The 27,873-nt window shown below is 40.2% G+C and overlaps 1 protein-coding gene across 3 annotated transcripts in view; it reads left to right on the top strand.

The window, feature by feature from the left end:
- LRP5 (LDL receptor related protein 5) overlaps positions 1–27,873 on the top strand; it is a 134,951-nt gene that overhangs the window by 25,276 nt on the left and 81,802 nt on the right. For 2 of the 3 annotated variants that reach the window (XM_041421113.1, XM_041421112.1), the window contains exons 2-5: positions 5,904–6,300; positions 21,093–21,290; positions 24,843–25,039; positions 26,704–26,835. In XM_041421113.1, the coding sequence (XP_041277047.1) occupies positions 5,904–6,300; positions 21,093–21,290; positions 24,843–25,039; positions 26,704–26,835 (924 nt within the window). The remainder of the gene's footprint in view (positions 1–5,903; positions 6,301–21,092; positions 21,291–24,842; positions 25,040–26,703; positions 26,836–27,873) is intronic. The other variant, XM_041421114.1, reaches the window with a different exon arrangement.

Genomic DNA, 27,873 nt, shown 5'->3' with positions numbered 1-27,873 from the left:
GAGTACGTGCAGTTAGGACAGGAAGATCAACATTCAGTCTTATCTTCTGACGTTGATGATTTCCCAGCACAGGAAGGACATTGACCTGCTGCAGAGTCCAGAGATGATTAGAGGGATGGAGGACCACTCCTACAAGGACAGGTAGTGAGAATTGGGGTTGTTCAACATGGAGAAAAGAAGGTATTGAAGAAGATCTAGCTGTGCCTGAAGAGGCCTACAAGCAAGATGGAGAGAGACTTTTTATGAGAACATGTAGTGACAGGCCAAAGAGGAATGGCTTCAAACTGAAAGAGAGTGGGCTTAGATTGGATATTAAGCAGAAATTTCTTTACTGTGAGGGTGGTGAGGCACAGGAACAGGTTGCCAGAGAAGCTGTGGGTGCCCCATCCCTATCAGTGTTCAAGGCCAGGCTGGATGAGGCTTTGAGAGACCTATTCAAAAGGTCTCCCCGCCCATGGCAGGGGGAGTTAAAAATGGGTGATCTTTAAGGTCTCTTCCAACACAAACCTTTCTGTGATTCTATGACATCCAAGGTCTAAGCCTCCATATGCTCCAGGGGGTTAGAGCTGGACAAGAGGCATCACTATGTGTTGTAGAAGTGGTTTCTCCAATTAATTTATGGATTAGGACCCTACTTACACAGTCTTGTTTCTGCATAGCAGCTATTTTTAAGTGTAGAGAGCTGATGCATGCTAATTCCATATCCTGCCTAAGAGTTTCCATAACATGGTGCAGCCTTGGGTGCAAAAGTTTTCACATGTTTGTTTTTTACCATCTTGCATGCCTGTGGTAGGGGTGTGTGGGGTTTTTTTTCTCTTTGGTAATAAATGTTTTTGTGGTTTGGGACATTGACTGCTGCAAGAATTATGCTATTCTCTCTGTCCAGCCGTACAGATGGCTTAACCACAGAGATCTCCATTGCAATTGTCCTGTTAAGGTTTGAAATAATATTTAAAATATAAGTTGGTGCGCATGCTGTAATTTTGGATGGCTATTTTCGCTTGTATGGTTATTAAAATGAGACCCTTGTTTTGTTTTGTGTTGTGTGCCAGGTTCCCAAGATCCTCAGTTGCTTTTCTTAAAATCACAGTTAAACCTTTCCATGAACTTCAGCCTAGTTAACCAGTTAAAGAACTGGTAAGATAGGCTTTTCTCCTGTGCTATACATAGGATTTGTGTTTGTTCTGTGCTTCTGGTGCTTTCAAGGGTAGAAGTCATGCATGTGCCTCAGTATTCTGATGTCTTTCTATTTTGGCTTTAAGGGGAAGGAGACAAAATGTAGGCATGTCAACAAGTATGAAGCAGTAGTATAAATATAACTTTTTAAAACTATTGCTTAACTTGTCTTAGAAGTGTTGCAGCTTTGCAAAAAAAACAACAACTGATGACAAATACACTGTTGATTATCATCCATGATCATCTTAGTCTTAATATGTATGTTGAGCCCTGTCAAACTGATTTTTAGAAAGTTATTACTAAAACTAATAGTAAAGACCATATAGTGCACTTTTTAGTTGTTTATTCCATGTCAGTTTACTGATGCTAACGGGTACCCCTGAAGCATTTAGTAAAATTGAAGTGCTCTAAATGGGCACAGGAAGATGATGACTGAATTCAGAAACTGATACTGTTTATGGTGATCAACCAAATAAATTATACAAAAGTGTACAAATCCTCCAGTCTTATTATGTCTTCACAAAACAACTTTCCTGATGCAGGTGAAACAATTAAAATTTAGTAAATGGCCACAGACAAGGAATGAGCATTTAAAGGATCAAAGGCAAAGCTGGAAATTGAACCCTTGCTTGATTCCTACCCTGCCTGATCAGGAGTGTTTCCTTTTCTGCAGTTAATGGACTGATGAGAAGCTCTGTTTTCACACAGTTGTACAATAGGCTTCTGTGTAGATAGTTCACTACATTGTCAAGTCAAGGGTGTTTTCCACTTAGCAGAAAACCACAGGAAAATTGGTGGGTTTTTGCACAGAAATAATATGTCTTTCTAGAATGAAGTGGTTTTGATCAAGTACTGCACAATCCAAATAAGATTGTAGAATTGCTGCAAGATGAAATTCTGTAACTTTGTGTAGTTCAGGCTGTTATCTGTTTAGTTTATTCGAAAATTTGTGGGATTTCAGGTTTTTTCCTTTTGTTTTGTCCAAAGACCGGGAGCTGCAGCTATGTACAGAGGTTTTAAATATTGCCTATTATGGAAAAATATGAACTGTTCTAATTTTACTGAAAAAGAATACTTTTTTTTGTGACTACATTAAAATGTCATTTCAATTGGGTGGTAATAGACTGGATATAAACAGTTTATCCTCCACATTCAGCATTCATCCTTTCACTGTTTATTCTTCTATTTTTTCAAAATAGAAATGGTGTTTCCCTTTTCAAGCAATTTGCAGTTACCAAGAATATTGCTGATCAAAATAGAGCATAACATTCAGTGTTCCTTTGAGTGTCTTGACCTTCTGAACGTGGAATACCTTCTCAAGGAAGGGATATTTCCTCCTGTGAAACAAATAAGCTCATTTGAAGGTTAATGGTAGTCAGTTATTGCTGCTTTTTGGGTCTCCCCCATCCCTCTCCTCAGAAACTCCTGTTAACTTGCTTTCCAGTTGGCTTTGCTTTCTCAAGAGTTGTGCAGTAAAGAACTAAATGCATCAAGGATAAGAATGTTCTGTGGACCATCAAGCCTAGTTCAGGACTGAGAAGACAGCATGATTTAGAAGGAGATTAGTCTTCGTAACCTCATGAAGTTTTGATTCTACTTTCCTGTGGGATTCAAAATAAACTTGTACCATGTATGGATGGGATGACCTGGAATCTCTAGCATGGTTTATTGATGGCACAGCAAATCCAGTGTTTTGTCAATGCCATTTGTTTTGATGCTTTTTGACCTTTGTTTCTCATTCTCGTGCCTTAAAAACCCTGTTGGTTGTCATTTTGTAGAGTATGAATATATCTTGTGAATTGCTAAACTGTTGAGCTTAGTAACTTTATGAAATGGAATGCTATGTGTCTATCTAGAAACACATTTGTTGTCTTAGCTGCCTCTTTCAGATTTACTGCTTATTAACTGGGAAAGATGAAAATTTGAAAAGTTCTGTGAACTTTTCTTGGGACATCTTGGAAATTGTGTTTCCAAGCTGCAAAGTTACTAGAAGCTGCAGAGTTACTAGAACTGACTTTGCCTGCTAATGAGCCATCACATTCTGACCTGAAGTGATACATACAAGACAGTGAAAGCAGAGCATTTAAGTACTTTTCTGACTTTTGCTTTATTTTTTTTTATTTATATGAGTGACATGGGCTTTCTTCAGCAGCATGTCAAGCAAGAATTGCTGTACAGAAGCAGATCACTTGTTTTTGTTGGCGTTTTTGTCTTTTTCTTGTTTGTTTGTGTGTTTATTTTCCTAACCAGTATTGCTCTAAAAGGGTTCTGTAACCATTTAAAAAATAAAAGTAATTTAAGTAAGAATAAGTACAATACAATTTTAAATAATAATAAATTTAATAACATTTAATAAAATAGGCTGGTGGGGAGGAGCAGAGAAGTGAATATAGTTTTCAGAATCAGAGTTCTGCCTTCTCTTTTTGTCTCTCCCAAAGGAAGTGGACTCCTTACTTGTTCTTAAAGGGGATCAAGCCTGGTCATTTTCAATAATCAATCAGTTTACAGGAGTGTATAGTGCAGTGAAGTTGTGACACAGTTGCAAGCAGGGCAGTGTGATTTCCCTGCTGGGTGCCCATGGCCAGCACAGTGTGGCTGCACTTCAATCAGGACATCTCTGAAGGACAGAAGTGACAGAGAGCACAGCAGTTAATGCCTTATCTGCCTGCTGCTGCCCTGCTGTGTACATCAGCAGGGAAGAAATCTGTTGAAAGGGATGGGGAGCTGGGATAATGTTGATACTGATTGGATTAGACATTTTTCATGTCTGATCTTTAGTTAAGAAGCTGTTGAGTTCCTCTGCTGTTGATTGGACTTGATATTTCAGGATAGTTTTTCTTTTGTAGTAGCATTAATAATGCCTTCAGCCTGGAAATGTCTAGATGAAAATCCATCTATTCAGATTCCTCTAAACATGTTTTTGGGACAATATTTTAAAAAAATTGTACATGGACTTTTTACAGCTTCGATCTTTGACTGGATGTGGGGCTGGTTTTGTGAGGCAGTGTGCATAACTTGAGAAGGTCTCTGCCCCAAAGAATTTGTGACTTAGAGCCCTCTAACATGAAACTTCCCAAGTGTTCAAATGGTTTTATACAGTGCCACTTAAAACAGATGTGGCTATGGGGAACCAGTGATCTGCAGAGAAGAAAACAAGCCCTTGGTATTTTAGACTTTTCTTGTCTGTTTGCAATAACTAACCTGTCAGATTTTCCTGATACTATTCCTAGTATTTTTAAAGATGACGGAGAGAAGGACTTGGCAAGCCAGCAAAATTAAATAGGAGGGATACTTAGACATCATTTCTTAACAAGTAATTCTCCTCAAGCTGTATAAACTTTCTTGGGTTAAATATTGTAGAGAAAAAAGATACTCCATCTTCAGTGAAACATTAATGATAAAAGTTGGTCCTCTTTGCTGTCCAGGACCCTCACTTAAACCACCAGGTGATGTAAATTACATCAGCAAACTCTTCCTTCAAAAAGCAAAATAAAACAATCTCTTTCCTGGCTTGGGGGGGGGGGGAAGGCCATGGAGAATAATAATAAAAACTCTGAATTTTTATGCATGGTTTTGAGTTAATCTGAAGTTGAGTTGTTTATTCTGACTGAGGTCCTTGGCCTGCACATAAACGTGTTAGCTGTTGTCAAGGATGTGCAGAGGCATACACTCTCCAGTGAGAATGTAGTCAGAGCCAGAATTCACGAGACTGGCAACAGCATCTGACAGGGCTGCCAGCATTGCAGACCTGCAATTCAGACACTGTATAAACTGTCTTATTTTTTTAAATGTGCAGGAGAAATTGAATCTGAAAGACAATATCAAGAAATAACTCTTACACATTACATACAGTAACATGAATTTAAAACTGAAACTATTTATATGACAGGCTTGAACCATAGAAGATATAATATATGCTGCTCTATTTTATGTGTTGTTCCTTGAGTAGCAAGTGATGGGACCTGTGCTGACTGTGCATTGGAGGCAGCACGTCGGATGCAGTGGTTGCATGTGGAGCTGGGAGTCAGCAGGTGACTGCTGTGGAGCTCCAGCAGCTACTGCTTGAGTTAGAAAAATTGGGGAAGCTGGGAAACCTTTGTCCTTTTGCTCTCGCTGCCTCTTTCAGCTAACAGCAGTTTTCACAAACACCCCCAACCCATGCCATTGTCTGCCTTCAAACTCTGTGTTGAATTTCTCTTGCTGTGGTGCAGGAGAGAAGACAGGAGTTCTGAAACTCTTTCACGGTGTTTGCTGTTTGGGAGGGTGCTTGGTAGGAGCATTTCAGGGTGCTGTGTCTAGTGCTGCTGGCTTTCAGCCTGCTGCTAAAAGGCAGCAGAGCTTGCTTTCTGTGTGTTTTTACTTATTCAACTGGTTGAACCAAGCTTTTAAACCATGAACACTTAATTTGTTCTCATTTGTCTGTTGTTAGAGCAACAGGCAGAAGGTGTTGTTGAAGGTAGTGTTGAAAGGTCTTGATGTGAACTCCTAACTATGTGGAAGATGCTTCTCACATCCCCTAGATAAAGAATTGGGCCTGCTCTTCCATCTCTGTTTTACACCCCTGTCTGACATACGGAAGGAAGAGGTTTTTAGATACAGTGACACTTCTGTACTCCCTGCCCTGCTGGTCTGGGAGAAGAAATCCTCCTGAGCCACATCCATAGTCAGCTGTTGAACATCTGTAGGTGCCTACAGTGCTAACATGTTTTCATTTTTCCCTTCTGCAGCGTCTCCCTTTCTGCTGTTTGCCAACCGGCGGGATGTGCGGCTGGTGGATGCTGGAGGCACGAAGCTGGAGTCCACGGTGGTGGTCAGTGGTTTAGAGGATGCTGCTGCGGTCGACTTCCAGTACTCACAAGGCATCGTTTTCTGGACAGATGTGAGTGAAGAAGCCATCAAGCAAACTTACATTAACCAAACTGGGAATGTGGTGCAGAATGTCATCATTTCTGGTCTGGTTTCCCCGGACGGCCTGGCGTGTGATTGGATTGGGAAAAAACTTTACTGGACGGATTCAGAAACCAATAGGATAGAAGTAGCTAATCTCAATGGAACATCTAGAAAAGTCCTCTTCTGGCAAGATCTTGATCAGCCCAGGGCAATAGCTTTGGATCCGGCTCATGGGTAAATATTAATTTGACTTAAATGCTTAAATGAATACTGTGGTGATTTATGTTGAGTTTTTAGTTTTGAAAAGAAAAGGAACAACACATAGCCTTTTGTTTCACTTAACATTTTCTTGAGGTGTTCTTCTCAAGATCTGTAACTGAACATATGTTTGAGCTTAAATATTTTGTGGCAAGAAATGGCAACCCAGACCTTGAGCCAAAAAGAAAAATACAGCTGGTTCTTAGGTGCCAAGCCAAATATTCAACCAGTATAATTACCTGGCTTATCCTGTTGCACTTTGGAAAAATAATTAATTTTCCAAGCATTTTATTATTATTATTTTCTCAGTTATCTTGTTTAGTAAGTTAAATTTGATTTTATATGTGATGTCTATTTACAAGATGTGCAAGTCTGCATGTGATGAAACAGGAATTCTCACTTGCTATGCCCTGGTAAACAAAATCAGGATATTTTTTAAGTGATGATGTTGATTAATAATGTTTGTGCCAGCAAGGGAAAGAATCCAGGTGAAACTGGATTCTCAATGCTGTAAAGTGAACATGCTAAGAAGTGGTAAGAGTGCAGGCTGCATGTGTCAGTTCTAGTGCTCCTAAAAATACTTGTGTATGTGCATGATTCCTCCCTCTCTCTTCAGTCCTCTCCAGGGTTTCACATGTGCTGTTTGCTCTCCCAGTGCACAAGCAGTGCTGGTGTTGTGTCCTTTGGGCCTGGCATTTATGGCAGTGATGACTGAAGATGTGCTGTGCTAGATGGACCCTCATGAAAACCAGGAAAGAGAACTCAAGTGCATTTCTCTTGTATGCAGGGATCCACACAAATGGGCTGGTTTGCCTCTGATCTGCTGCCATTTTCACTATACTTTCTCAGAGATCACTTTATCTTCCTCTAGGGTATACATAGTAGGTTTCTTATCTGTAGGAAAATCTGGTGTTAACTGATATTTTCACAAAATTCACAGGATGACCAGGTTTGAAGAGACCTTTAAGGTCATCAACCCATGCCCTAACACCTCAACTAAACCATGGCATCGAGAGCCACATCCAGTCTTTTTTTAAACACATCCAGGGATGGTGACTCCACCACCTCCCCAGGCAGGCATTCCAGTAGTTTATCACTCTTTGTTTCAAAGGAAGTATATGTTGGATATTAGGAAAAAGTGAAAAACTTTTTCCTATTATCAGACCTAACTTTCCCTTGACACAGCCTGAGACTGTGTCCTCTGGTTCTGTCAGTTGCTGCTTGGAGAAAAAGACCAACACCAACCTGACTACAGCCACCTTTTAGGAGACTGAGTCTGTTCTCTTTGCAAAATGATGCTGAGCAAGGGCTTAGTATAAACCATAAAAATAAAGTATTTGGTGGTTTATCCTGCTCTGGGAGCTGGACAATGTCTTGAGAAACTACCTGCTTCAAGTGTGCGAGTAGTGAAGATGGAAACGAGGCAACAGAGGCCAATTTAAGATCACCATGTCAGCACCTTCCATGCCACAGACTGGAACTGTGGTTGTCTTTGCAGTGTTTCCTGCATAAGATTTTCCAGATGAATGTGAGGTGTTACAGGTACATTTATGATTAATACATAAAGGGCACACAAAGGCTAAATGAAACGGTGTGTACCCAAAGAAACAAAATCCTTAGTTTTGTTGACATGTCAAATGCTGGAGTGCCTGTATCCTTCAGATAATGGCTGGAAAGGTACAGCCATTACCAGTGGAAGGGGAACTGGAGTGACTTTGTTGGGCCAAAGGACTTTTCAAGAGGGGTCCTAATCCTCCTAACCCTGCCTTCCTTACAGATGCCTTTAGGTGAAAGGAATTCTCCCCACAGCAAATTATTCTGTAGAGGGGTTTTAAATAAATTAACAGGAATCCTGTTGTATCCTGACAGCAAGTATTCTATGCAGAATTAATTAATTAATGTTGATTAATTAGATGTAGAGTTCATTAGTATATTTAAAGAGAGAATATGATGTTAAATTGAGTATTTCATGGTGAGGTGGATTACAGAGTGTGGTATGGCACTTTGCATGAAATGCCAGTGCCAGGTTTACTTTTCCTAAGTGGATGCAGTTCCTTGCCTTTTGACTGATTCTTTAAGTGTTGAATCAAAGACAGGTTTGCCTGAAAAACTAATATATTAAACTTGAAAGAAAATTTTAAAAATCAGACATCACATATATTTGTGGAATAAAACATTCAGGTTTGCTTTTACAATCACTTCATTTCAGCTGGTAGTTCTGAAATATTTCCTAGGTGCATCTGTGAAATGGTGATTTTGGCACAGCAGGCTCTGGGGTTGAGCTCACACAGAACCATGTGTTCCTTGTTCCAGGTATTCTCAGGGGAAGAAGAGTGGGTGACAGTAGGAGAAAAGAACCATTTAGTAATACCTTTTTGTCTTTTTTTAATAAGCTTTTGAAATCAGGTGGCTAATACTGTTCCTACAACTGTCAGAACAGTATTAGATCAGAGCACCTGAGTAAGTTTGTGGGGTTTTTTCCTGGATCATGAAATGTGAAGCAGTTCAGACTAGGATTCTTAAAACTGGTTGTGGCTAGTCATTTGCTTTCAGTTTGGAAGAATTTCTATTCCACAGAGGTAATTTTGTCCCTTTAGAAGTTTCTACTAAAAAATTGAGGGTGGGAAGCTTAGAAAATGAGGAAGAAAATTTCATTAGTCTACTTTGGTTTCCAGAAGCAAAATGAGACAAATAAGCAGATTGCAAATGCTTAGTTGATACTATTAGTACCCAAACATGGGTTTGTCTAGAATGCTGCAAGTCAAACAAATCTAATCTCTCTTGAGACAATAACATGTTGTCATGCAGAATGGTGACACCTTCTCTTGTCTTTTAGCCTTAGTAAGGCTGTTCTGCAGAGGCGGATTAAGGACTGTGTGTTGGGGTGTTTACAGTGGGGTGTTATGCCCAGAGTGGTGTTTGCTTAATAAGCAGATTTTATTCCATTTTGAGCATGATTCTTCAAGACCTAGACTAGTTTGAGAGAATAGAGAAGAACATACTGAATATACAGTCATCATCTCTCAGGAACACCAGAAGTGTAATGGCCAAGCCTTAGGAGATGGGAGAGGGGCTAAGTTGACTTCTGGAGTTTCCTTTTGAAGCCTGATTTTCTGTGATTTCCAATTGACATTCATTGATTTTTCAGATGTTCTGATGGGCTTCCTAAGTAGTATGTCAGATGGTTGTGGTGTAGTGACATTTTTAAAGAGAACTGCATCTTTTGCACACTCAGCCTGTCTTCCTTCTTTAAAGGCAGTGATTATCTCACGGTTATGAAAGAGAGATTCCTCTCCCCTAATGATCATTCAGTGCATTCCTAAAATTTCATTTTTTAAGGCAAGCTGTGGGACACTTAAAGCTTATGTGTGGGTCTGTCTTCTTCCCAGAGCTAGTGAAAATTATTCATTGTACCAGGTCTTCTGACACTCTGAAAGAGTATCATAATTAACAAGAGTTGGCTTAATATGTAACATCATTCTTTTCCATACACAATAAAACTTTCTTGCTGAACCCACTGTATATTCTTGGAATTAGAGGAAGCAGAATATGTGATAATCCAATTATTCTTCCCTGACATGAAGGATAAACTAAGAAAACAGAGGACAGTACGACACATTTTTCTATAAATTTGCTGGTGCTTTGTTTTGAACATTTAGATCCCAGTCATGCTGTAGGCTTTGTTAAGCTAAGTTTATATAATGGAGGACTTTAGGCTAAATTCTTGGTATTGTTTGTAGAACATTAGCATTTATGTACATTGTTGATAGGTAGACTGCCGATGGGGGATTCAGTAGTGTTGGTATTATTAATTTTGAGTTTGGCACCATTGCCTAAGTCTTTATATGTTTTCAGGATAGCAACTTCTAACAAATCTGAACTTAGTGAACATAAAGATTTTACTCAAGCCCAGCTGAAAGAGCTAGCTCAAATTCCCTGCGATGCCATGCAAAAAACTTAAAGTGTCATGAACACTGTCTGAAGAAGGAGGAATGTATTTAAAAAACAAGTTTTTATCATGTGTTGTGGCAAGCAAACTTCAGTTTCCTGAAATCTTCAAAAGAATGCATGAATGAGTAGCCAAAACAAATGATTTAATTCTCAGTCCTGTAGTGAAGGTCTTAGATCTGAACACCCTAGAATGTGTGTTGATAAGGGTCATTGAATCTATGGCATAAAAATCTCAATTCTTGCTACCCTCTCCATTTTACACAGGGCTCTGATTCTGAAGATCTGTAGCATATCCATAATCCTCATACCTAATATTCACTAAATGCTTAATGAAGTAGTTAGTTCACATTATGAAAGTCTTCAATGTGTTAGAGATACTTACTTTGGTATATATAAATCTTGAATTTGTTCCTACATCACCTACTGTGATGGCTGCTGTATTGCCTTCTGGAGTGAGCTTATTGCCCAAGTCCAGGCTGTATTTTCTATAGCTTGCCTTGCTCAGCAGACGGTAATGCTTGAGAAATTTCTGCCCCCTCTGTTTGCTGAAAGCACAAAGAGGTAAATGAGACATCTGTGAAATGTTTGTGAAATCGTTATTTTAAGGAAAGATGAAAATTGCTTGCCTCAAGAAAAGGTGTGCTGTCTTGTGGGTTTTTTGGTGTGGGCATAACCACAGTCATTGCTTGGTGTAGTCACTGGGGTTGTTCAATTTGCCATACCTGAGCTGGCCTGCTGACTCTGGTGGGATCTGTAGGAATGGTGTTTGTGAAAGAGGAGAGTAAGGACCTTTGACTGGTTTGACTGAAGAAAAACTGCAAACTGCTGTCTACATTTCCTCCCTCATTTTAATTCTTAAAAACTCTTCCATGGCATAGTGTGGGGCTGTTGGGCCGAGGGAGTGCTGGTGTCAGTGGACCACCCCAGAAGCTGACTTCATTTATGGAGCAATCTTCTTTTGAAATAGCAAAGCTTCGGGGGAAGGAAGTAAGATACAATTTGGAATGCAGCAATAAGAAAAAAATTACTGAGTACTAAAAATAAATCATCTGTTTTGGCATTCTGCAGAATGGCTATTAGTTCAGAGATTTAAACAAGCCTAATCATGTCTGAACAGCATTAAGGGATTGTATGCCATAGCCTGGCTTAGCCATTGCCTCAGGTTGTTTATGGCAAATTAGCCAAAATCTGCAATCAGTGCCTGTTATTGACCTGAAGTATATTTGGCACCAAAGAAAGGATTAGATGGTAAGTGCACCAAATGGGATACTAAAAAATGGGTATATAGAAGGGACAGCTATCACAATTAGAAAGCTTCCAGTTCAGAGTCCAAACCTAAAAGCCTCAGACATGCCTAGCTGTTGATCCACTGTTTCCTCAGTGTCACAGCAAAGCCATGAACAAGACCTGGAGCTGTTCTAACTCACAACTGTGTTTATGTCAGCACTGCAGACTGCAGTGGTGTGTGCTGATGATTCACCAGGCCCTGGGTCCCACACAGCAGCATGGCAGGTACTAAAGGTTAAGCATGTTGGCCTGATGGGTTGGAATTATTGAGATCTGTATGAGCTGCAGTCGACTGAGGCTTCTGATACAAATAAGCGTGAATGATGACATCTTTTAAGCAGTGTGTCTTCTGGTCTTAATCTCCTTTGGAATAGTTGAGAGGAGAGAGAATACTGAAGAAAAACTTTTGACTGTTGCAAGTGGTGGAGAAGAAAAGCAAGAAACATCCTCTGAGTAAAGACTGTGCTTTTAAGAAACCCTAACTCGTGGCTGCTTGGTTAAAATGCAGAAGATGCCCGGGTTTTGAGTGAAACATGCTTATTGCTGCCTGAAAGCTAGAGATTACTTTATATCCTGTGTGCTTCTAGTTAGTAATTAATTGCAAGTATAAAATTATTTTGAAGCTTTTGGTTAGTTATTTGAAACTCTGTAATATATGAGTAGCAGAATTATTATCTTAAAATGAAAGAAAAGTACTCAACTGTAAAATTGGTTCACAGTCATATCCAGTATCTTGGTATGGCAGTAATTTCTGGGACTTGGAAAGCTTTTGATATGCGTCTCCAAATAGCTGCAAATAGTCTCATGCATAAGAAACTTGAGGTTTTTGTGGGAATTGTTTTTTACTCTAAATTTCAGATGATTGTCCTTGATGGTGACAGCCTTTCTTTAAATAGTTTATTAGTCTCCTCTGCTTATTTCTCCCTTTTCCTGCTCATAGATATAACTAAAGGGCATATATTGTTCAAAACGTTTTGCTTCATTTGAGGGCAGACCTGCCTGTTCAGAGATGATGGAAAAAAAGTCATTTACTTCTTCCCGTAGCCCTCAAAATTGCATGGGAAAGAAGTGGAAATGTGTAGATTTCTTTAAAACTCCCACTGAACTCCCTCCCCTGTTTGCTCTCTTCTATTGCTGCAGTTTCTGTGACTCCTCGTGTCCTGGGTCCTGGAGACTGATACTTCTTTGCCCTGTACACATTAAGTTTGGGAATTATATTCTTCTAAATTTCTACACCATTTCTTGAGGGAACAGAATCACAGAATAATGAGGTTGGAAGAGACCTCTAAGATTATCGAGTCCAACCTATGCCCTAACACCTCAACTAGACTGTAGCATCAAGTGCCATGTCCAATCTTTTTTTAAACACATCCAGAGATTATGATTCTGCCACTTCCCTGGGAAGAGCATTCCAGTGCTTTATTATTCTTTCAGTGAAAAATTTTTTCCTAATATCCAACCTGTACCTTCCCGGATGTAGTTCGAGACTGTGTCCTCTTGTTCTGTCAGTTCCTGCCCTATGGAAGAGACTGACCCTTACTTGTCTACAACCTCCCTTCAGGAAGTTGTAGAGAGCAATAAGGTCACCTCTAAGCCTCCTCTTCTCCAGGCTAAACAACCCCAGCTCCTTGAAACATTCCTCACTGGGCTTGTGTTCCAAGCCCCTCACCAGCCTTGCTGCCCTCCTCTGGACACGCTCAAGCATCCCAACATCCTTCCTAAACTGAGGGGCCCAGAACTGGACACAGAAGGAACAGTAGGATGGCTTTAGTTGTCACAGTGCCAGTGTGTGTTGCAGTGGTTTCTTGGGTGAAGTCAGGAATGCACTGGTACCAAAGAGGTGATGGAAGCTCTTTGATTAGATGATGTAATTGTGTGCATTTTATAGCTGTATAGTGTGGAGATCATGGCATATGCAACATGTTGGTCTGGCTGGACTGGCACTGTTCTGTTCGTCATGAATGAGTTGCTTTGGTTTAACTCAAAATACGTTTCTAATTTTTTTTTCATGTAAAATTAAGCATTAGTATAAGCTGAAGGAAGAATTTTTCCACGTAACCTGCTGAGGGTGTTCTCAGGGTTTTGTTTGTTACTGTGTTTGAAATTACAAGGGTGCAAGTGAACATGCTTAAGTTCCATGCCTTGACAATTTCCTGTCTTTAGATGGAGTGTACCTTTCACAAAACATTGAGTTAAAGTGCATCAGCACAGTAAAACATAAGATGCCTTGGTTTGAGCTAAACATTTGAGCAGTTGTGAGATCTGTGGATTAGAGAGCCACCAGCACCTGATTTACACAGTTGGATTACTGTTGCTCAATACATTTGCTGCACCCCATCTTCCATTAAGTCAGTCCAATGTGTAGATACAATTTTTTTACTGTCCCAATATGTTTTAATTCAGTGTTTCATTATGGAGAGAGGAAGAAATGTAGGTTTAACTTCAGGTGGATGTAGTGAAGTAATGACTGGGTCTAGCTCACAAGATGATGGAGAGTTCAGCAGTTCATTCTGCACTTTTTCCTGTGAGGATACCCTGAATTTTGAGTGTCTGCAGTGTGTCTGAAAATGGGTTGAATGTTAGATTTGGACTGTTTTTTCCATTCCTAAAATAAATCACATTTTGTGAAAGAAGAAAGGCACCTGGGGTCAATCCACTGACCATGGGACAGCCCTTGCTGTCAGGAAAGCCAAGAGCACTCCTGGGCTTCCTCAGGAGGAGTGCTGTCATCAGGTCAAGAGCCTCCCTCTCTGCTCAGAGCTGGTGAAACGACTCTTGGAGTGCTGTGCCCAGTTCTGGCTCCTCAGCAGGAGAGAGATGTGGACATGCTGCTGTGAGCTGGTCAGAGGGCCACAGAGATCAAGGACACCTTACCCCACTGTGTGTTTTCAAAGAATAAATCAGAATAAAAGACATTGTAGGAAAACTGTAGTGGAGAAGACTGGTCCTCAAGGGTTTTGTTTGCTTTGTACACATTTTTCAATACAATGTGATTAGTTGTAATGATTACCTGCTGTGGCATATCTTTGGGTTTGATGGAATGATTTTGTTGAGGAGATCCAGGTCTCAAAATTCAGTGCCTGAAACAAAGAAACAAAAAATTGAAAAAAAGTGATTTGCAGCTTAATACTATGCGAGGTAGACATTCTTTTCTTCTGTAAACAGTTGGGGATATTTAATTTCACAGTGGAGTTTTTGTAGCTTTAAAGGTGGGATGGGGGAAGTAAGTTTTAAATGTGCAGGAATCTAAACTTCATAGCAATTTCCTGTAAACTCCTGTTTTGTGCCACGGGCTTGTGTAAGTTCAAGAGCATTGTTGAAATTGGAGAAGTTTGTACTGATTTATATCATCTGTACAACTGGCCCCTTTTGTGTAAGCAGGTTATGTAAGGTTTGGCAACTGTTCTGCATTTTGGGAGATGGAAAAAGTGTTTGGGCAATGTTGGCTGCTTTTTATTATGTCTGTGATACCTTCCAGCTCAGATGGCTGATTGGCTGCTCTTGGAGGGCACAGCCCTGATTTCTAATCTTTGTGAAAATGATGACAAGAGACATGAAACTCTGGCTAATACGAAATGAAGAAATGACCTGCAGCTTTAAGACTGAGGGGAAGTATGGTCTTCATCCTGGTTTTGCTCCTGCACCTGAAATTTTAAAATGAGTTAAGCGGGGGAAAGAAAAAAAAAAAAACCCACCCAAAAACAAAGCCAACAAAAACCCCCACTGGGGTGCAGTTTGCCAACTTCAAAATCTGTTTGTTTTTGCAAGGTGGTTTACAGTCCCATTCTTCTGATAGGAGGGAAGCACCATTTAAGCCCTGCTTTACTGTGGTAATTTATATGCCAAAACCCAGGGACTTGTTGGCTGCAATTGAATTGCATTTAATAAAGTTCTGACTAGAAAGCTTGGTTGTGAAGCTTGCAGCTTACATATAGATCTACATATTTGTAATATATGTTACATATTTGTAATACATGTAACACATTACATGTACGTGCTTACATATAGAGCAGTAACTGAGTTTTATGTACTCTCTTGGGTCTGGTGCTTCTGGCTACTGGACTGGATGGACTTTTGGTGGCTGTGTGTTCAGAAGAAAGTGTACATTTACACTATGGCTTTGATGGAGCTTTGGCTCTTGCTCTGCTTTGTTCCAGCTCGTTTCTTTGGTGTAGCAAAGTGGTGTAGCAGATCAGTTCAGTGACAGTATTGGTGCAAGTGCTGTGAGATTATTATTTGATGTCAGTCTCTTTTTCACCCTGCTTCTCTTCCTTTCTGCCTTGGAAGTCTGGAATTAAGGTTTAAAACCAGTGATGGGGGGAGACACTTAAGCATCTCTGAAGAACTAGATAAAGTAACCCACAAATTTGTCCAAGGTCTGCTTTTTGTTTAGAGCTTCTGTCGTGCTGTTTAGTTACTTTCTTTTTTTCCTAAAGGGTATTGATTTGCAATAGCTGCTTAGCAGTGAATTTTGCTCACAAGGCCTTTTTTTTTTTTTCCCCCCCTCTCATTAGCTCTTTAGGAATTCATGTTTTCATTTTCTTTGACAGCCTCAGTGCTGTTAGACTTTTGTTGACCTGTTGCCGTGCAGGGAGGATATAAAACTCCTCAGATGCCAGTCCTAAAATGTGATCGATCTAATGTGTACAAAGATACTGGTTTTGATAATTTTAGTTTCTTACGATTGTTATTGCATGCCCTGTCCCAGGGGTATTTAAAACTCTGGAATTTACATTTTAAAACACCACCACCACCATCAAGAAATCAACCAAACAAAAAAACTACCCAAATGCTTGCCTTAGGCTCTTCATTGTTATTCAGTGTGCATCTTTTCAGCTGGCTTCAAAAACTGGGAGGCATAATAGCACAGGTAGTGCCAGACTGAGATTCTTTGCTTAGTCTGCTTATTTTTCTGAAATGTTATCTGGGCTAAATACAGGGTTTCTTTTTTAAATGATAGGGATTGTTAATATGCTGGACACCTGGAAAATAGGTTCTATTTGAAAAACAAAAAATCCAGTCCTGAACCATCATTTGTCCCAGAAACATTGATGATGTCTTGACTGTTTGAAAGTGCTTGTTTTATATTGAGTTCAATAAGAGATATGGACTCTTGAGCATTCTTTAAAAAATAAGTTCAGGAGAGCCTTTTTTTCCTCTCTACGAAAATAATATGTCAGTTATCACTCCAGGCTCCTGAATGAAGGTTAATTTAAATGAGGATGAATCAAAATCAGTTCCTGCATATAAACTGTTAAAGCATGCAGATTGATTTCTTTCTCTGAGAAGCCACTTGGAGCTTTTTGCCATATTCTTCCCCTGCCCATAAAGCCCAACTAAAAGTGTCTGCTTTTGTGTAAGAATTGATCCTGGAGTCTGGAGGCATTTGAAAGATGCAAGCTGTAAGGCCTAATTATGACTTCAGGACATTACTATGTCCAAAATCTTTAATTTCTCCACTGTTTTTCCTGTAGTTCTTTTTCTCTGAACCAGTTAGTGCAAGCAGATTTCAGGACTTTTGACTTTTGACAGGAGACTAATATTTTTAATGAGATCCATGGGTTATTTCAAGGATAGCTAGCCTTTGTCTTTTTCTTCATCACAAATCATAGCAAGGAGGCTTTCCCCCTGCCCCAAAAATTTCTCTTATTACTGTTCCAGTTAAGTTTGCAGTGCTGGTTTAGCTAAGCTTGTAGGATTTACAACTTGGGTAATAAAACTTCTGTCTTCAGGTGACTCTGTGTTCCAGCCAGAACAGTGTATTTTTGACTTAGCTTGAACTAGCTTTGTCACTCAAAATAGAAGAGGGCAAGAAAAGGGAAAACTTGACACTTTGTGCATTCTTGGAAGTCCCTCACAGGCATGCAGTTAAAACATGACATTTTATGGCCTGTTAGAGTCTCATGTCCCGTGCTCTGTTGTGCCTTGTGCTGCAAAAAAAAAGTCAAAAGAGCCAGGATGTTAGGCTAGAGAAAGGTGGAAGAGGAGGGATGGAAATAACTGCCCTAGCTAAGACTCAAAGGTGACTTGGCATGGGGGAGTTGATGAGAAGTGCCTTTCTCTGGGCAAGTTTCACAGGAGGCTTCAGATGGCTGATTGCTGCTGTTGTTTGCTTCTTCTGTTTAAGCACCACTGCTGCAGAAACTTTGGGAAGACTGATTATTTGCTAAGGTAACTGAAAGGTTTTGAGTTTTCTTGGTTTTTTCCTTGTAGAATACTAATGTCAACACCAGGGGTGGGCACCAGGGAAGATGTGCTTCATTTGGCAGTGGTATGGTTTTAAACGGGCTCGCTTAGACCAGAGAAGATCCGTCCTGCTGTAGGAGCAGCTTCTTACATTGATTTCTAAACTCCCAGTTCAGGGTCTTGATGAGCTAAGAGATCTGCAAACCAGAGCAAATTTCCTAGAATACTTGGCAATTCAGCACCTGCTGCCTGATGGAAGGATGGAAACCTCTTTGAAAAGGATGCAAAAATTGTTTGCCATTCCGTGGCTTGGTGTGTGCTCTTGTGATGGACCATGGGATTCTGTAGAGCACACAGAGGGAAGAAAACTTTTACCTCCTTAGGAGTTTGATTAGTGCAGAGATTCAATACACTCTGAAAAGTTCACTGAGCAGATCAGCTTTATGGTACCTGAGGGATTGCAGAGACAGCCTGCTGTCAGGACAAGGTGGTGGCAGGGTATGTTGCTTTAGAAAAGCCCACCTGAGAGAGAAGTGCTTTGAAGGAAGGCTGCCTGTATTCTGATTGTTCTCCATGTTGTCTAAGTGCATCTTCATCCTGCTGACCCTTTGTGGTGCAGTTATTTTGCTAATACCACATAGTATTAAACCTTTGAGTAACACTGAGCTCGGTCCCTGCTAATGAGCTGAAATTTAGAGATGTAATTTTCCCGTGCCAAGTTTGTGTGTGAATTTGAAAGTACTACATTTGTACAGCGGTCTCTGTGGGGCCAAGGGTAAACACACATCACCTGTGAAATTAAACAACATTATTTTGTGGGAAGTGGCTCTTCAACTGGAGCTCCTTTAATATCATAGAAAAGCCATGAGGGCCCTTTGGTTTACAGATTTATTTTTTTTCCTTCATCTGAATGCATTGAGAGTTCAGGCTAAAATTTTAACGTAAGGCCTGAGGAGAGGAATTTTGTTCCATGATAATTTAGGGGATCTATTTTCATTCTTTTAACCTGCTCTAAGGGTTTAACAGGACTTAGCTAGTTTTGTCTCCTTTGTTTTTTCTTTTAGGTAACTTGATGGGATTTTTCATTTTGGTCTAAGCTCCTTTTTAGTCTGCACTTACTCATTTCAATGGTACACATGATATGGCCCAAAGTCACTTCTAATAGCCACATTTTTCTTCATTCAACAGTCTTTTGTCTGTCTTTATTCCTGTGGAGTTGGATGCTGGTGGTGCAAGCTAGCGCAGATGAGCTGGATCAGACAACTGATTTGACCTGACCAAAACCGGGTATCTGGCCATATCAGTTTCACTGTGTGATTCAGCAGCTGGTTGTACAAACAGGTTTTTTATGTCTGCTTTTCTCTGTCTTTAGTTGTTTGTCAATAGCTGCTTCCCCACACAGTCTGAGTTGCCACAAATTACAGCCTGACTTGTTAAGGAAAACCAAAATGAATGGCAATTTACATTCATAGGTTGTCCTCTGAACTGGGGCAGCTCTCAGCTACTGCTGCTGCTTTTTCAGGAGCTGTCAGTCTATCCTGGTTGCTGGAGCTGAGGAAGCTTTGGGAAGGTATCTGGGGATGTGATTGTGCCTCAGCCACTCTAATGTGAGCTGTCTCAGAAACCTTCAGACTCACCTGCATGGAAGTCTTTTATTTCAGCTAGAAACCTGGTTTGACCTCACACTGAGGTTTATGTGTATTGTGATACAAGTGAGCAATTTCTATCTGTCTCTATCTGCATGGTTATCTGTATTCCCTCTTTAGTGGGGTAAACTGCTCATGATTATATGTGCTGCGGTGTAGGTGCTGTGACTGCCCTGGAACTGGAGAGCTGCCTTAATTGGGGTGGAGGATGCACATGGAGATCAGGGCATTTTAAGGTTAAGTGCTGTAAGGGACATTCGGTGGTGGTGACTGTAGAGCTGCCTGTTCCTCCTTGGCTGAAATGATGGCCCAGCTGCAGCTAAAGCAGCTCCAGAGCCTCTGCAGTTTTCAGGGGGATCTTGCTCTGCGAAGGGGAGAGCAAGATCCCCCTGCAGAGGAACATGACAGCAATTACAAATGTTGTCCCTACATCATCCCTGAAGTGTGGACAGGATTCCCTCTCATAAACTAAAGCCTAAAGCTTTTTTTGTATAAGTGTGTTTTCTCAATTCACATTCATTGACTTCCTTCGTGGCTCCTACTGTGATTGCACAGCGAGTGCTGTCTTCTCAGGGGAGCTAAGGGTCTGAGATAAGCCAGGCTGTGAAACATCTGGCTAAGCATTGTGCAGGACTGAATAGATGTCTCTTTACCATGCTTCTCTGGAGCTCCAGTGTTAGGACGTCTCAGCTCAGATGCAACTCAATGCTCTTGCCCAGCTGGTGCCCGTCTGCTGCTCCTGTTGATCTAATACTGTGTGCGGAACCTGGGGAGGTGATGGGTCCTGTGCACAGATCCCTGGTTATGTTTGAGAGCTTCCTCAGGGCAAAGGCTTTCTCACACAGACCCGTGGCCCAAAAGGCTGTCATGGCATTGGGAGTTTCTCTGTGTGTTTCTCTGAGCACCCTGAGGCAGCTGGGCTAGGAGCTGGCTGTTGTGTTTGCATGTGGAATTGCAGGCTGGATGTGTGGTGCTGGGTGATGTTTACCAGCTGTGAGCTGGCTGTCCTCTTCTTGCCAGACCATTTCTCTTGTAGCTGGACAATCTCAGCTTTTCATACAGATGTTGTGTGATTTGTCACACTTTGATCTGGTCTTTTCCAACTGGTACACGCTGTTAATCTATTGTGAGTCTGTTCAGGCTACTTACATTGCCCGTAGGTGGAGTGACAGGGAAACTGGAACATGAATGGGAATGGGGAAAAAAATTCCAAAAATTTAATGTCTTTGTAAGTCTTCACAGATTTGTGATTTATTTTTTGACAGAAACAAATTTCAGGACGCTTGATTTTTTATTTTTTTTTTTTCTCTATGGATTTGCAAAAGGAGGTTAAGCTGTGGTCATTACCTGCTTGGATAGGTAATTAGTTGCTTCAGAATGTGATATAGGATATTAACTTGTAGTAACTGACCACACAGGGATGATACTCAGTTGTAAATGCTTATAACAGTCAGGTACTGCTCAGCATTGGAAGACAATGGTAAATACACAGAGGCAAAACTTGTGAGATGGTTTAATGAAGGACTTGCTTTGTGCCCTGTGGGCCTGCAGTTTGATTTGCTTTAATAAGTGTGTGAAAGTTTTGGGAGTAAACAGTGGTGTCTATACCCTGCTGTACGTATGTGCCATTAGAGGCTTTGCAAAGAGCTGCTATCCCAGTGTGTCTTGTGGCCTCATTTGTGTGTGTGTCTCTTTCAGATACATGTACTGGACTGACTGGGGTGAAACCCCCCGAATAGAACGGGCAGGAATGGACAGCAGCATGCGGAAGATAATTGTTGATTCTGACATTTACTGGCCAAATGGACTCACAATAGATCTCGACGAACAGAAACTTTACTGGGCTGATGCAAAACTGAGTTTCATTCATAGGGCAAATCTGGATGGTTCCTTTAGGTAAGCTTCCTTTGGTCTATAATAAGGTGTACGTTATTTTTCACTTTCTGTGTTCATTTTGAAATGAAACTTTTTTCCCCAGTAGTCTAGAATAATGCCAATACCTTATTGGTTTTTTTTAATGCAGTTCTTAATAGGCTTGCAATAAATAACCTCACATAATATAAAACTGGTTTTAAGTGTAAGACTATTTGTATCAATATTTCACTATAAACTGTTCACAGCCTTCTTGTACAGCAGGATTCTTCTTTTTTTAGGTTCTTACTTGTCTTGAAAATAGTTGGAGATGCTTATTCTTGACCCTAGACAATATAACATTTAACTTGTGACTGGGATTTTACAGTATTGTCAATGGTTTGGGTTTTTTTTACCAACAAGAAATACACATTGAGACACTCGGCCATAGCCCCATCCAGAGATGTCCTTATGTTATGCCTATTAATTAACTAATTTGGGGATGTTTCAAACAACAAACAGTTAGGAAGCAGATTTTCCTAAAGCTTGCTGGAAAGCACAGTGGTGCTGCTGTCCATGTGTGCTGTTAGGTTTTGGCTTCTGTAGACATGGAGAAGTGACACTTCAGGCAGGGCAGACTTAGGCATTTGAGACTGCATCTTCAGTTCTGTGCAGTGCTCAATGGGCAGGTTGTGTTGGTCCTGAAGGGTGAGTGTCACATGCAGTAAAGTGTCCTGCCAAAATAATCTCTGCTTTGTTGTCTGGCTTTGGTCTTCAGGTAGTTTTAAATGACATTTTCATTTTCATGATTTCATAACATTTTAAATGCCTGTGTCAATAAAATTGTTTTGCCTTGGTGAAAAGTTGGAGGAGTTCTATTTTACGCATTTCTGTGTAATAGAATAATATGCCTTCCCTCCCCAAAAAAAAATTTTCCATGGTGTTTTTCATTTTTTTTTTACTGAGTTGCATTCTATGCCTGATTTTCACAGTCATAAAAGAGCAATAACAATATTGACATCCTTTATAAAACACTCTCAAGTTCCTTTGAGAGCGCTGTGTAAGAGCTGGATAATGGTGGCATTGTAGTAAGTGACAAGTATTGACTGACAGTCCAGAGCAGAGATGAGGGAAAAGGCCTTTGTGGAAGGCAGTGGTAGCTCCAAGTCTGGCTGCAGGTTCATAGACAGAAAGAAAGATTTTCATATGATTCAGCATGAATATGTTTGTCTGGTTTGGGGGTGAGTGGCAGATTTTAAGGTTTCCAGGCTGTTTCTGAGGTTTTCATGCACATACAAATTGTACAGACTTTACTTGCATGTGTGTGAATGTTGAAGTTGTAATTGGCAAGTAAAATCTATTCTGCTCATTTTAAGGTAGAGAAAAGCCACCTGAAAGGGAGCAAAACTTTGAATACACTAATTCCAGCAATCTATCCAAATTGCTTTGTGATAGATCAATGCCTCACCTCCCAAACAGATTTCTGTTGGACCATAAATCAAATAGTGTTTTAGAAAAAAAAAGTGTTTTGCATTAAGAAAAACTTGACTCACTCTTGCATATTTTACTGAGCTGCTAGAGCATGTAAATGCACACTTGAGGTCAGAATATCCCTGTGCAGGGTGCATTCTGGAAGTTCCTGATGTCTGACTGTGTGTGAACTTTTAGGTGTTGTCCAGCATAATAGCTCTGAAAGTGTTATGGATATTAATAAAATGCCATGAAGATTGATCTTAATCATAACTCCTTTTAAATGAAATTTTAAATGAAATTTTTATTTATTCCCTTTTCCATTCCACTCATCAATGTTGAAACAGACGTATGTGAAGTTGGGACTCCTGGATTCTGGTGTTAAGGAATACTTCAGCAAGGGCTTAGACATGATGGTAACTTTTGAAGTTGTTTCTGTTCCTTAAACATGGAGCAAGTTTCACTCATCCATGACAATAAAGAAATCTGTGATGTTTCAAATGCTTCCACCCCTCCCATCCCAGAATCCATTCAGGATTACCTCAAAATCTAAATAAAAAGGAAATTTGCATTCTGTGTGGTGGATTAATGTTACTGGAGCAATCTGCCTCTTAGCAAGCTGCAGTTTGCACCCACATTTTCTGGAACTGTTTCAAGGGATGTAATTACAGGAGAAAGGGAGACTTGATATCTAAGAATGATGGAAATAGGGACAATATGTAGTGGAAAGCAGCTGTTACAATATTAGGATACAGCCACTGCTGTTATTAGTTAAGAGAGAACAGCAATGGTGAGAGTGGAGAGAGAAAGTGAAATTAGTGGTTTTGTTTGTTCTGTTGTGTTTTCTGGTAAGAAGTAGGGGTGATTAGACAAAATTTTTAGAACAGTTTCAATTTTTTCTCTAGAAGAGAAAGATTATTAATAAGTTTGTTTTCTCATGTATTTGCTGGTAGTTTGTGCATGTGTCAGTCTGTTTTAAACCTTTCCATGTCTGAATATATACCAAGAATTTTGGGAGTGTTTTTTATTCCCTTCTACCCTGGAAAATGCAGATAATTACCTATGCTGCTTAAAATGAAACAGTCCTTTCCCTGCCAAATGTTAGTTGGTTTTTGTTTTTCCTTAAACATCTTCAGTGGAAAAACCCCCACTAAATGCAGATTTAATAGAGGTATAAGAAAATTAAGTTCCTCATTTTCCTTCAGGATGACACTGAGACTTCAGCTTTCTTCAAGTCATATGATGAAAATTTTGAATAATGCTTTGCTGTGTCACAGCACTGGTTTGAAAGGTGTGTGCATACCTTGTGTATACATAAAATGCTTGGGTTTTGTGAAAACTGAGTACCTCGTGTTTTGACTGAGAAATTGTCCAGGGTCTTTTCTCTGACTTAATAAATATCTTCAAAACTACTGAATCTAAATTATTTACATTTATTGCAACAGGTATAAATTTTGGGATCCTGTGAAAGCATGTTAGAAATGTCATGTGTTTTGTGGCTTCCAGTTCATCTAATTCTCAGAGGTGTGGCTGTATGTCATTGAAAAAACATCTCAAATGTTCCTGATTTGTATTAATTATAAGCATTTTGTTTTAGGAAAAGTATAACTACCTTTGCTTTACATTAAAAATCAATCTGAAAAATACTTACTTCTGCTGCAAAGTTAAGAGGGGGTCATTTAATAAGACTTATAGGACGTTTCTGCCTTTTTCTGCTAGGAGAAAATACTGAGTGCAGCTGAAGTTCTGGGCAAAGATGTCATATACTGCTGTAATCAGAGAAGCACTCTGTGGACCTAAGTTTCCTTGAGAAGTCACTTGTGTTTGGGTATTTGCACAGCTCCTGAAGTTAAGGAACTTAAGGTGTCAGTGTAGAGCCTGAATCAGATACTTTGATGCTCTGAAGCCCAGTGTATTTGTATCCTTATTGCTGTGAAGGGGTAAAACCTTATTTTACATTTTCCAGTCTGCTTGTCGCTTTATCACCAGGTGAATCTCTTGGTCCCGTGAATTTGTTGAAAGACAGCACTTCCTACATGAGTTTCTACAGAGCCAATTTTTTTCATGTGTGCGTGGTAAAAAGTGGAAGCAATCCATGTTTTAATCCTTACTCTTTCTCCCAAAAAGGCAAAAGGTTGTTGAAGGTAGCCTTACTCATCCCTTTGCCCTGACGCTGTCTGGGGACACGCTGTACTGGACGGACTGGCAGACACGCTCCATCCACGCCTGCAACAAAAGGACGGGAGAGAAGAGGAGGGAGATCCTGTCTGCCCTCTACTCGCCTATGGACATCCAGGTCCTGAGCCCTGACCGGCAGCCCTACTGTACGTCCTGCTTCCCCTCAAACCCTGCTTGCCTGGTGCTTCTCTGTCAGGGAGAATGTCAGGGCAGTGTGGAGTTTCAAAGTTCTGCACGCTTCTCGAAGGGTTGGTTGCTGAAGGTAGAAGTGCCTGAATCCTGTTCCTTGCTTTGAGTATTCCAGCCTGAATGGGTGTGAACTCACCATCCCACATGGTAGCAAAATCCAGTGCAGTACTTCAGTGAGTTCTTTTGGTTTGGAATATTTGAACAGGGATGGTATCAACTTACCTGGCATATTTTTAATGGTATTGCTTTAAAGACTTCTGTCAGAAATAATTACTTTTTTTAATAAATAAAATTGCTCCAAAAAATATAATGTTCATATTGTACTTATAAGTGCCATTTTTGCAGTCCAAACTTGATCATGGTTATCTTCAATACATATTAAACAGCTTGTGCATGTCTTAGTATGGAAGGGTTTTAGTTTTGAGCTTTCACATGGGCAGACACGTGCCTCTGTTTTTCTATACATTCTCTGGTGCTACTTCAAAGGAAGTAGAGTATTGAAATTGAGTAGAGCTGCATGTATTTTGTATGTTCATGTGATTCCATGTGGCAGGAGGTTTTGGAGTTTTTTTAGGATTGTGAGAATGGGACTTAAAATCAGTGTTGCAAAATGTATATAATTGAGTAGCTCTGGGAAGAATCAACTCTTGTCCAGAGGAAATACTCTTGCCGTTTGGACTGGCTTCTTTCTTTATGCCAGCTGTAAAATCTGCTTCCCTAAAGATAACATTTGTTATTCTGGTGAAGTTAATAGGATGTCAGTAAACAGGCCTGAAAGTAATCAAAAGGAGTTTGGAGATCATCTTGGGGATGGAACATGTGCAAGTTTTCCTTGAGGTTGCTGGGTATGCACAGCACCCTGGTCTATCTCACAGCTCCAGATAAGAGTTTGTCTGTGCTGAATTCTTGTCATTGCTTTTAGCTCCAGGAATGTCCCAGCCTTGGGTCTTAGCATTTGAGTCAGTCACAAAGAAAATACAGCACACAGAGAAAGAAGCATATGCTGAAAATAGCTCAGATGCCATTGACTTCATTAAGATCAGGCTTGGAAACCTTCCTCACCATTTTTTTTTTTTTTTTTGCTATGTGAGTGTCAGTGGAAGTAACAAAAGTCAAATTAGCCAGACATTTTGTGCTTTTATATTAAAGTGGTAGTAAAGTAGTTCAGATGATGATTCAAACAACGGTTTTGCAGAAATCTTGCAAAAGTTGCAAGTAGTTTTTATAAATGGCAATTTTTGCCAATAATTACTCATTAATACACTTTCATTTCTTTTTTTCCCCATCTAAAGGAGAAAGGAGTGTTCAGTTGTCATATGTCCATCCCTGTCCTGTACATGCAACAGTACTGTAATGCAGGAATTGTACAAATTGTTGTTTTCTTTTCTTTCCTTGAACTGGTCATCCCATTAGTTGCATACATCTCAATTTAGGTGCCCCTAGAGTTAAGATGGTGGGGACGGGGAGGGGATGGAATCAAGCATTTTATATTGTGATTTCTCTGGTTTTTAGCACTAAAGCTTATGCCAGTCATTTGGGATGTGTAATTTCTTCCTCGTGGAGAAAACAGAGCTTATGGTCTTCTAGAAAAATTAGAATAAATCTGCTTTGTTTCTTGAAGTTCACACTCCATGTGAAGAAAACAACGGTGGTTGCTCCCATCTTTGCCTGCTGTCTCCAAGGGACCCCTTCTACAGCTGTGCCTGTCCCACTGGTGTGCAGCTGGAAGACGATGGCAGGACGTGCAAAGCAGGTAGGAGCTTGGCTTTTTTTCTGCAGTCACAGGGTTGGTGTGGTTTGGGTTCCCTGACCAGAGCTGATCCTTGAAGAACTGAGTTGAGAGGAGCTGCCTGATAAACTGAAATGTCATTTTGCGTACAGACCTCCCACCAAGCTACCAAAGAGAGTGGTTTTTATGAACTAAAGTAATCCCTTGTAGTAGAAATGAGAGAATTTTGTCTGTGTTTAGGGCTGACAGTTCTCTGTAGGAATGAAGTAGTATGTGGAACCCATTTCTGAAGGATTTTATTAGAAGTAAGTTAAAGTAGGACATCTTTCCATTTGGACAGTGGAGAAATTTCTGCTCCCTCCCGTTCATTCTCCAGAACAGGTCTATGATAAAGTAGTGGTGGCTGAGTTGTTATCAAAAAATACTGTTCTAGGTGATGTCCCTGAGAAGTGGGAAAGGGTTGTGTATCACCAGTAAAAAGCTGTTTAGAGAATAATAGCTGGAGTATACCTTTTAATTAGAAAGTGTAACTAGATGCATATTTTGTATCCACAGGTTGAATGAGCCCTGTGGTATACTTTAAAAAATTGGTTTTTTCATTGATTGAGAAGTCTTTTTTAAAGATGCATCTTACAAATACAGGCAACTAACACTGAAATGGTGATAGAAGACCAGGAGGCAAGATTTTGGAGAGTGTTCTGCTGACTCTGCTGCCTGTCTCCAGTGTGCTTCTGAGCCTAGTTTAATAATATAACCATTTTCTGATGTGGCTTGATTCCTCTGTGTACTAGAGCACGCATAAGAGATGCCTTTCATTTGTGAACCAGAAGCACGATTTAAAAACTGAATCTCCAGGGTTTAAGGTCTGGTTTTATTAGCTCATCCTACTCTAATTGAAAGGCTTATAAGGTAGTTTTGCAGCTGCTAAGAGACTTTTCCCTTTACTCCTTCCAACTTTGGAAAGTTTTCCTTTCACAGCTTTTAAAAACCGCTCACTGAATGCTTAGGACAATCTTTTTAGACGTTCATATTGACCTCATGTTTCTGGCAGTGGGAATGAAG

This window comes from Onychostruthus taczanowskii, unplaced genomic scaffold (assembly GCF_017590055.1).
Source record: "Onychostruthus taczanowskii isolate IOZ18803 unplaced genomic scaffold, ASM1759005v1 scaffold69, whole genome shotgun sequence".
Classification (NCBI taxonomy): Eukaryota; Metazoa; Chordata; class Aves; order Passeriformes; family Passeridae; genus Onychostruthus; species Onychostruthus taczanowskii.
This window is presented reverse-complemented; position numbering and strand designations above follow the sequence as displayed.